We start from the raw sequence: 9,735 nt of genomic DNA, 5'->3' as shown, positions 1-9,735 counted from the left end.
TGACACTTCCGGTTCAATTTTCCCCACCCCACTGAGGCAAAGGTCAAATTCCCCACTCCCCGGGTACAGAAGACAGTCAAATGCCCGGGGTTTGCCCGGGGGTGGGGGTGATGTTGAAGTTTCGATTTGATCGGCGCATTACTGTAACTATGGCCGGGCCAAAGAATATCGTTCGTTATGACGTGGACTTCGTTACATAGAGATTCGTTAAATCGAGGTTATACTGTATGGTCGCAATCTAAAATAAATTTCAAATAATTATCAAAGGGCACGGGGATTCGCTCTCTTGTCATGATAAAAGCTTCTATTAGGGATCTCAAGCCGGCGCAGGATTTGTTTAACGAAAGTCTGCTAACAGAAGAAGGATTTTCGGAATTCAAGGCTGAAAACTGCTTATGTTCTTACTTGGACTTGGAGTATTGACAATGGAAATCTCGAAAAACTAACACGAATCTTCTGTTGCTCTTGGTCCATCGCTGAAAAATGCAAATGCTTGAATTCACAAAACCTTGCCTCGGTCTTGTTGAAGACCGACGATGACGGATCATTGTACTCTCATTGTTCACTAAAGATCGGTGATATTTATTTACTGGTATCAGTAGCCCAATTCCAAGTAGTTCTAAATATAATGCGAGCTCTCTATCAAGAGAAGAACAGGATTAACCGAGAAAAACACTACAACTTTTCTAAACATATACTAAGATAAGTGTGCTCCACTGTTCAAGCGTACGAACCGAAATTAAACATTATTCACCCCAAGACACCTTCCATAAGCTGAAAGAAAGCAGTCACTCCAGTGATCTGAGCCATTGTACAGCAGAAAGCTATATATAAGATATAAAAAGGTTATTGATAGGTCAAATATAAACTTTGAGAGTCGCCTACAGGGGCCCCGAAAGGGTTGTAATCCTCAATCCTTTCGTATAATGCCTCAATCTCTCAAATAATCGCCGATGCAGTTTTAATTCGAACTTTGTGTTTCAGTGAACCAATATAGCGGCAGGCCACCAAGGTAAAAACCCATCACTGAAATAACCTCGCTCTTCAAGGCTCTGTCAAACACTTAAGTCGGTGCATTAAATTTCCAAGTTACAGTCAATAAAGTTAGGGGCAATGGTGGATATATACCAGGCCCCAATTTTCTTTACGATAAATCTATTCAGTTTATTTTAGACGATGGTGCGCCGCTGTACGGAACTTAAGGTGGCCATACAATTAACGGTACTCATTTTTTTGTAATAAAAGTCACTATTCTTCAGATATATCTAGAAATGCAGTAGTTAGATGCACCCCTATCTCAATAAGCACGGCATCACAAAGTATCCCGTTCTTTTATCAAGTTTGCTTGAACTTTGTCTTCCGCTGAGAGAGCTTAAGGTAGTACTTAGTCGTAGCCTAGCAACCATGCAGAGGTTTCCCATGAAGTTTCTTGCATCGTTCAACCCAGGAATCGTGAAATGATTTGTAATCTTGCAGCAGCTCGTCAAATTCGCCTTCCCGACTTGGCTCGTCAGTGTTTGTTCGGTTTGCCATCTCCACGTTATGATATTTGTTCTCACTGGCGGCTCGCTTTGCTGTAACAAAGGTAACTCCCAGTTAGTGCCCGTTTAGTCGATACGGTTTGCATTCCGTAAGGCTACAGCAAGAACGCGCGGTCTTTGCCTTTATTCGTTTTTGCGAGCTCTGTTATTGTTAGAAAACCAGCAGCCCAGTTGCAAGGGCCAGCACGTAGAAGCCACCGCTTACTATTAAACACGTCTAGTAAATAAACGAGCTTCGTGTTTTCAAGAAACGTTATCCGGCCATGTTTAGTTTATTCGTGAGACGGTGGGTTTCGTGAACGAAGTCAAATATAGGCTACCCCTCAGGCTCTCAACAAAAAGCAATATTTGATTTCGTTCGCTTAAATTCCATGTTATTTCACTTGATACAAGCTACAATAGTTTCGAAGCCTGCGAGAGCAAAAGAACAGAGTTGAGGCTTAGAGGTGTAACTTGCATATTCCTTTACCTTCACTTACTCCCCTGAATGTCGATTCGGTTAATGATAATAAAGAACTTTATTTAAGCGTCAAGTGTATTAAGCCCTGGGGAGGGAAGGGGGGGGAGGGGCAGGGCACCATTTGTGGTCACTGTACAGAGATAGAACCAAATTAAATTAAAACTCATATGTTGGTTTTTGAGGAAAGGGAAAAACCGGAGTAAGCGGGGGGAGGGGGGGGGGGGGGGGGGGTGGAGAACCCTCTCGTAGCAGAGTACAGAATTAACAAAGTCAACCTACATATGACACCGGATCTGGGAATCGAACCCGGGCCACACTGTGGTGGGAGGCGCGTGCTCTCAACACTACTTCATTCCTGCTACCCCTGGTCCCTGCTACTGTCACTTACCAGCAATATATTTCTTCAGAGCAAACTCGTACACTAAACCAGCAATGGAAAGGAAAACTAAAATGGCAACTCCACAGTACACTATCAATTTAAATGTTCCTTCTTCATAAAATAATTCCTCTGCTGCCTTCACTTCTTGACTGATTTGATCATTAGGGTTCTAAATGAAAGGAAAGGAAAGGAACTTTATTTAACTGTCTAGTCGTTCTAGCGCTAGAGCACTTATTGGGGACACTGTAAACTGAAATTAACAATTAACGCAAATCAAGTCAAATGTTGGCTTTCAAAGGAGACAAAGCACAGATTACTATCAATTCGCTCTAGTTGCGGCTAAAAATATATTCCTACAGTTACAGGACGAGGTAACCGTGCATTACGTCACTAATGTAGGTTTTAAACAAGATAAACAAGATATGTGTTTTTGTAAAGTGGGAATTGCTGTTTGCTTCGGATAATAGGATACAGAAACACTTGAAACAAATTGTCAACACTTCAAAAAGATGATCAAAGAAAGAGACACCTTTGCAGTGAAATGAGTAACTTATCATCAGTACATACATTTGCCGGGAAAGAAGTCAAATCTAGGCTGCTGTGCGATATCAGCAATCAAATTATCTGGAAGCTAGTGAGTGCGAGTTTAACTAATACATACATACTTAATTGACCACTCCCCATAGGGGCTTTTCAGGGTCAACGAAACGCTATCAACGAAACGACAGAACGTAACAACAGCAACTGTTAACAATCCCAACTGGCCAGAGGCAAACCAGTTGGCTATTTACAAGTGCCGCAGAGAAGTTGAACCGGGGACTACCAGGAACAAATTGAACGAGTCGTTTAGAACGAGTCTTGCACCCGGGAACTTTCGGATGTCAAGGCAAGCGTCCTAACCACTGGGCTTGAACGGAGTTTCGTGATAGAGAACATACACGAAATATCTTTTATATATATATATATCATATATGTGAACAGAGTTCCCCTCCACTAACTCTGATTTGAACTACGGAGTTCAAATAGATTTTTCAGGCTTCTCTCTCAATTGCATAAGTTAGATGATCTCTTTAAAATACACCATAGCAACCTTTAGGGGTTTCAAATGCTGGGCAATTCGTTGGAAGACTTTTCGTGGGTAGTTTTCAGCATAACGCCTCGCACAGGCCTCCATACGCGAAGAATTTCCCGCCAAAGCCATGCCGTACACCACTGGGCGCTCGATTGCGCGCCCAACTCTGAGTCCCGGACGATCCTTGATCAGCTCCAAGTGCGCGGCTATCCTAAAACTATCAAAAACTCCGCCATCTATCTCCGACTTTAGCAAAGCTGCTGTTATGTCGTATACTTTTGGAAATACTGAAAAAAGATAGACAAAACGTTTTCATAAAACGAACTCACGTTAAGAAGATGAATACATGTAGATTAAAAAGAACTTTCGAGCATGAACTGACAACATAAAGTGTATCCGATGACAGTATTAATATCAAGATGTTTTCCAGTGAGTTACTTTTCATTTCTGCATTCATCAAAACTCCTAGTTGATATTCTTCACTTCCGTTGACAACTCCAATCTATTTAGAAACGAAAGAAAAAAGAGTTGTGTTATGTTGTTGGTCGACATGTACGCATTAGTACACAAGATGGCAGATAACACAAGCATTTATTTCTCAAATGCACATGGGATTTCAAAGCAAACTGCAAAGTACTCATAGCATGCAAGATCTCTGTCACGCAAAATACGTCACTGGTCTAGTGCAGGGTCGTAACGAGGTCAGGGCCCCGTTTCTCGAAAGTCCCGAAAACTTTTCGGGCCCGAAAAGCCATTTGTGAAACTGCCAACCGCTTGTTTTGAAAAGCCGATCTTTTAACAAGAAACATGTCCGTGAAGTTTGACGACTTAAATCCTCTCCGTTCCTGAGATACAAAGGGAATTGTGACACCCGAAAATGGCTCGTAGAGTTTCGGGACTTTCGAAAACGGGCCCCAGGAATCAAAGGCCTGAAAAGGGCCGGGATCAGGAATCACAACGCGTGGGATCTGGATCAGCAGTGTTTTTCATGGAATCAGAAATCAGGAATCAAATTTTGGCAGGTTCAGGGATCAAAATCCTCATCGTTTTTGGGATCAGGGATCAAAAGTTTGGGTAAAAATATGGGATCAGTTACGAAAAGATACCTCGTTACAACCCTGCCAGTGGCGGGTGCAATGGCTCGAGCCTTCTACTCTCTGTGACCAAATTTTGAGTTACTTTATGATGTCTCCTGTTTGCCGTAGGTTCTCTACTTTACTCTGGGAGGTTTTTTATCCGTATTTTTTCACTGAGATATTCTCTCCTTCGGACAATTTAATGAACGAGTAGCTTCTACTATTTACAAATTATAATTTTCTGTTACGACATGTTCAGTTATTGTTGGTTGTCAAACTGGAAAGCAGCTATCTACAAACACTTTCGCTACGGCACTACGGGCCCCTTAATTCAGGCAAACGCCGTACCATTACGGTTGTGTATGCACAGTTAGCCTCAGAGAACTGTTTTGTCTTGGTTGGCTGGGACTCATCGACACGACTTGGCCAAAGTATGCAAAGAAGCCCCTAGAGGTTGACTCAAAGCTCCAGGTCTACAGGAGTCGCAGGCACCGCTCTTTTTGTAGCCGAAATACCTTGGTATGGGCCTTTTTTACGTAGCGACCATTTTGAGGCCTAAGGGACTGAAAACTTTTGTTTTGCACCCACCAAACACATCAACTAGAGACTCGGGGTACAAAGTCTATTGGTCTTTGACCAGCATGGCCGCCTAGTGACAAAAATCCCCGATCTGGTCACGTTTATCTCCGACAATTGAACCCCTCCGTGGGGTTCCCGTCGAGTAAAAAGTCGCACAGTACTTAGCAGCCTCTCCTATCAATTTTCCGTTTGCTCTGTCTAAGTATGGGATACATTTGACCAGACCACACTAGTGTCTCTCTCCCCAGGCCCCAGGGGTTAGAAAAATGAGAGACCCTGGGAAGAAGGATCCTTGGAAGCGTTAATAGAGACTTTGCGATCTGCGACGGCGACGTCGAAAACAACGTCACCTGAAAATATAACTTTGCGCGAAAATATAACCGTTTCTCGCAGTTAGGCCATCTCGTTCGCGTCGTAAAATGTTGGCGAAGTATCCTAAAAATAAATCGGTACGAGCGGTTTTAGAGTAAAACTATAGAGAATGAAAGATTCACATTTGTGGGCTCGCGTTGTCGTCAAACCACAATCAGGAGATCTGGTGATGTACTTTGGAGGACTGGGAAGAAAAATTTTAACGCCGTATCCCACAACCGCGCACGGCCGGAGGTGTTGTTTCAAATCTCCCAGCAGTACTTCCATCGCCAAAACTCAACAGATCATTCCGTGTCTACCACATATCCTGTTACTGAATGAACATTGAAGAAGACCCGACGAGATCTAACCTCGCCTCTGCCATGTTGAATTCGAAAATAAGGCCGCGCGGTTGCGGGAATTACGTCACCAGATACCTAGAAATTTGGTTATTTCACGCAGTTGTTGTGCAGAGCATCGCACGAATTTGAGCTAAACTGCGTGCCGCACGTGCAGCGCGATTACTTTTTCTCTTTTAACCAATGATATTGTTGTTCCGTGGTGTTCTCGTTACCGACCGCGTCGTAGATTGTAAAGTCTCTCATTTGCGAACGGCGCGGCCACATGTTCAAAAAATCCAAGACACCTCAAAGATATCTGTTTTAACTAATACTTTTCCGTTGCGGAAAAGAAATATTTTCTCTCACCAGTGACCCATGGATTGGAAAGTGCGGGTGAGTTGCGGCTGAAAGCGATGCTGTTACCATGGCAATAAAAATGGAAATGATGATCAAACCAGTGATGATCCAGAAAACACAGAACACGCGACCGAGAAGGGACTTGGGAGAGCGATCACCATACCTGTCAAAAAAAAAAACTATAGATAACCTTGTGGAAAATGCGGACATCGCTTACATTAACGAACACTTAGAAAATTATTACGTCCACCCTCTGACATTGTGCAACGTTCAAAATAATACCAACCCGACTGTTGTCATAGTGACCAATGCCCACCAGAATCCTTCCCAGACTCCTTTCAAAAACGACTGAGGGAACTCTTGAGGATTTTGACGATGATCCTGTGAAGAGCAGAAATTAGTTCATAAACTTGATTTTGCCCTGTGAAATCTTATATCAATCGTTTATCAGTCAGTCTCTCGAAGCAAAGGTTTTTTGGTATAAAAAAAATGGACTTAACTTAAGCGTCAAAAGTGTATTTAGCGCTCAGGCACTAATTCGGGATACTGTACAAAAATCAATTCTAAAGCTGGTTTTGAGGAAAGGGGAAAACCTGAGTACGGCCGGAGAAGAAAATTCTTGGAGCAGAGTATCGAACCAACAACCTCAACCCTCATGTGACGACAAGTCTGGGTATCGAATCCGGGCCACAAAGGTGAGAGGCAAGCGCTCTTATCAGAGCGCCGGCCCTGCTCTATTTATTTGTTCTCCTGCTCGTAGGAACTCACGACCAGCAACGCACAATTAGTTCCGCCACTTTGGGGATAATAATGATCAGTTTCACAAAATTGGTTCCTTTAAGACTCACGTACTCTACGTTTTTTCTTGTTTGGTTTACTTCAGCTTCTCTGTCTCTGCGGTAATTCTCCGTTTTATACCTTTAGTATTGTATACCGAGTGAATAGTCAGTAATCGTGAGTAAGTCAGTCTTTTCGGCACTGCTCGAGTTATGGACGCTAATTAACATCTCGTATCAAATTGGGTTTACACGCAGCTACTTGACCCTAAAAACATACGACACAAACAGCTAGAGAAAATTTGCCTCTATATAAATATAAAGATGCTTCCCGTATCGATCGAATAAAATTAGAGTATAGAAAGAGCTGAGTTTCACAACCAACAGTGAGTCGTTTTCAATCGATTTTTGCTAAAGCAAACCCAACCCAATGTACAACTTCTACCAATCACAACAGGCAATCAAATGACGTAATCGAAGCAAGTAAATGAAGCCGCCGATAAGTGCGGGAAAAATCGTGCGAGCCAGTATTAGCTTTCATCTCTGACTGGCTGAAAAGAGGGCGCGAGATTTTCAAGCCAATCACAAAGCGTAGCAGTGAAACACATTATCTCTACTTACCAAGAACCATATGATAATCCCGGAGAAGGTGGCCGTAAGCAATATAAACACCATGATGGGCCAGGCCCTCAGAATGGTCGAGGCAATGGCGTGAGTCTTGCTCGTCCTTTTGTTCCCATCATATGCCAGGAACACCACACTTGGCACCCGCACCAGCGGAATAAACGGGTGATCTCGAAAAGAACGGGACGTCGCAGGCGCGTGAATTGGGAACGTAAAATCGTACTCGTTCACGTTTTCACTCATGAAACGGTTCTCAGCCTCCATTGGTGTGCGTAATAACTTGGCAAATTTAACTTTTTTCGCCCCAAGTGGACAGCAGTAATCCAAAATGTCCAACAGCAAACCAGGGAACATCCCTTGAATGTGAAGGTTAGGTTTTTCAGCAGGGTGTAAAGAGACGTACGGGACATTCTTGTGAAACGCAAAAGATATGGGCATGTTGTCTTCGCTAAAACATCTTTCATCGACCGACACTTGTCTTGTTATGTTCTTTAGCTTCTCAAGCTTTCCGCCTCCTGATGAATTTTGTGCCAAATTCAAATCAATCATCGATTTTGGAAATGTGAATCCATCTGAATCGTTCTTTTTACTTGACCAAGGAAGAAAGATGCCCTGCACAACGAAAGGCTGATGGGCCAAAAGAAGAACAGCAAACACGACCAACTGATAAAGTTCCATGGTTCGATCAGACTGAAGAACCTAAACCAAACAGGAAAGGAAAGAAACTTTATGTAAGTGTTTACTCATTCTAGCGCTGGAGCACAAACTGGGACACCGTAAACTGAAATCAACAAATTAACGCAAATCAAATCGCAGGTTGGTTTTTGAGGAGAAGGGAAAACCGGAGTACCCGGAGAAAAGCTCTCGGAGCAGAGTAGAGAACCAACAAACTCAACCAACGTACACGTATGACGCCGAGTTTGGGAATTGAACCAGGGTGAGATTGGTGCGAGCCGGGCGAGGTAGGACGCCAGCCCTGCTTCCATGAACAAACAAACAAACGAACGAACTCGCCATTCAACGCTGAGGCGCTTTCCCTCTCAGTAATATGTTAATTCGGTCATACACGGTCGTAGTTATCTCTTGAGATTCTATCCATAAAGGAAAAGCACATTTCAGCAATAGTTCAGATGTCTTCAAGCTTAAGGGCCAGTTAAATAAACATCACTTAACACCTTTAAGAAATCCTACACCCCTCTGTAACAGACCCACTGGAACCCGACCCAGTGGATTATTTTCCCTTACCCAGTGGATATTTAGCCTCCCCGGTACCCAGCGAATATTTTGATTTTACCTGGCCATTTTTATGCTTCCCCAGCGACTGTTCGGTGTGACTTTTACATACCCAGCGTATTTTTGCAAACGAACAAAAAAATAATAAAAATACAACAACAATCCGAAGCCGTTTTATAAAAAAATACTAGCCGGGGGTAGTGAAATTGAACCATGTGACACTCAACTCGGTCGTAGGACTGGTGCCGATCAAACAACATGTCAAAGATGGCGGGAGCTATAGGCAGTTCTACCAGCAGTTCTAATTCTGGAACGGAAAGCGATTCGTCCTCGTCGGACTCTGATGGTTATCGCACTCGAAAACGAGGTCGACGTAGAAAAAGAAGTAAACATGTACGGGAAGTAGAAAAAATTAAGAAGCTCAAATCCAGCAAAAGTAAAACCTACCGGCGTAAGTCAGGAAAGGATCGCGACAAGTCTCTCACCGTCCTTCCAAAGGTGATTACCACGAGCTTATTTATATTTCTCTTGTCAGAAAAGACAATAGCGACAGCTACATTCCCTTTTTGTTTTCTTTAAAGTCAGTTAATGCTTTTGCTTTAGTCAAGACGAAAGTCTTAAACGCTCGCTCTGCTTCTCGAACGAATGCACAGCTTTATTTAAAATGACAGCGACTGCAAAGTTAATTTGAGCTCAGCCACGTGGGAATCGTTTGTCTATTTTCTGAAGAGTCGCCAAGATTGTGCACTAACCGTGCAAGTTGAAACCGTCTCGAGTGCTGCCAGTGCCGCCTTGCGATCGGCTGGATCTAAAAAGACAAGTTTGTTTTCTTCCCAGCTATCCGGTCCATCAACGTGGCACGATATTGCTGAATCAATGGAATTAGTGTCAGAAAGAACTCGCTCATCTGATCCAGTTCACGATTCCTCTGTAAGAAACAAAACAC

The 9,735-nt window shown here is 43.1% G+C and overlaps 1 protein-coding gene across 9 annotated transcripts in view; it reads right to left on the bottom strand.

The window, feature by feature from the left end:
• Nucleotides 1-947: 947 nt before the first annotated feature.
• Nucleotides 948-9,735, bottom strand: part of LOC138052995 (uncharacterized) — a 29,904-nt gene continuing 21,116 nt past the window's right edge. For all 9 annotated transcript variants that reach the window (XM_068899653.1, XM_068899652.1, XM_068899647.1 and 6 more), the window contains 7 exons: nt 7,554-8,255; nt 6,443-6,537; nt 6,166-6,319; nt 3,891-3,954; nt 3,471-3,739; nt 2,390-2,549; nt 948-1,574 (listed from right to left, as the gene is read on the bottom strand). In XM_068899653.1, coding sequence (XP_068755754.1) covers nt 1,396-1,574; nt 2,390-2,549; nt 3,471-3,739; nt 3,891-3,954; nt 6,166-6,319; nt 6,443-6,537; nt 7,554-8,234 — 1,602 coding nt within the window. In that variant the 5' untranslated portion in view covers nt 8,235-8,255 and the 3' untranslated portion in view covers nt 948-1,395. The remainder of the gene's footprint in view (nt 1,575-2,389; nt 2,550-3,470; nt 3,740-3,890; nt 3,955-6,165; nt 6,320-6,442; nt 6,538-7,553; nt 8,256-9,735) is intronic.

This window comes from Montipora capricornis, chromosome 6, assembly GCF_036669925.1.
Source record: "Montipora capricornis isolate CH-2021 chromosome 6, ASM3666992v2, whole genome shotgun sequence".
Taxonomy (NCBI): domain Eukaryota; kingdom Metazoa; phylum Cnidaria; class Anthozoa; order Scleractinia; family Acroporidae; genus Montipora; species Montipora capricornis.
The sequence above is the reverse complement of the archived record's forward strand: the minus strand, read 5'-3'. Positions and strand labels throughout refer to the sequence as shown.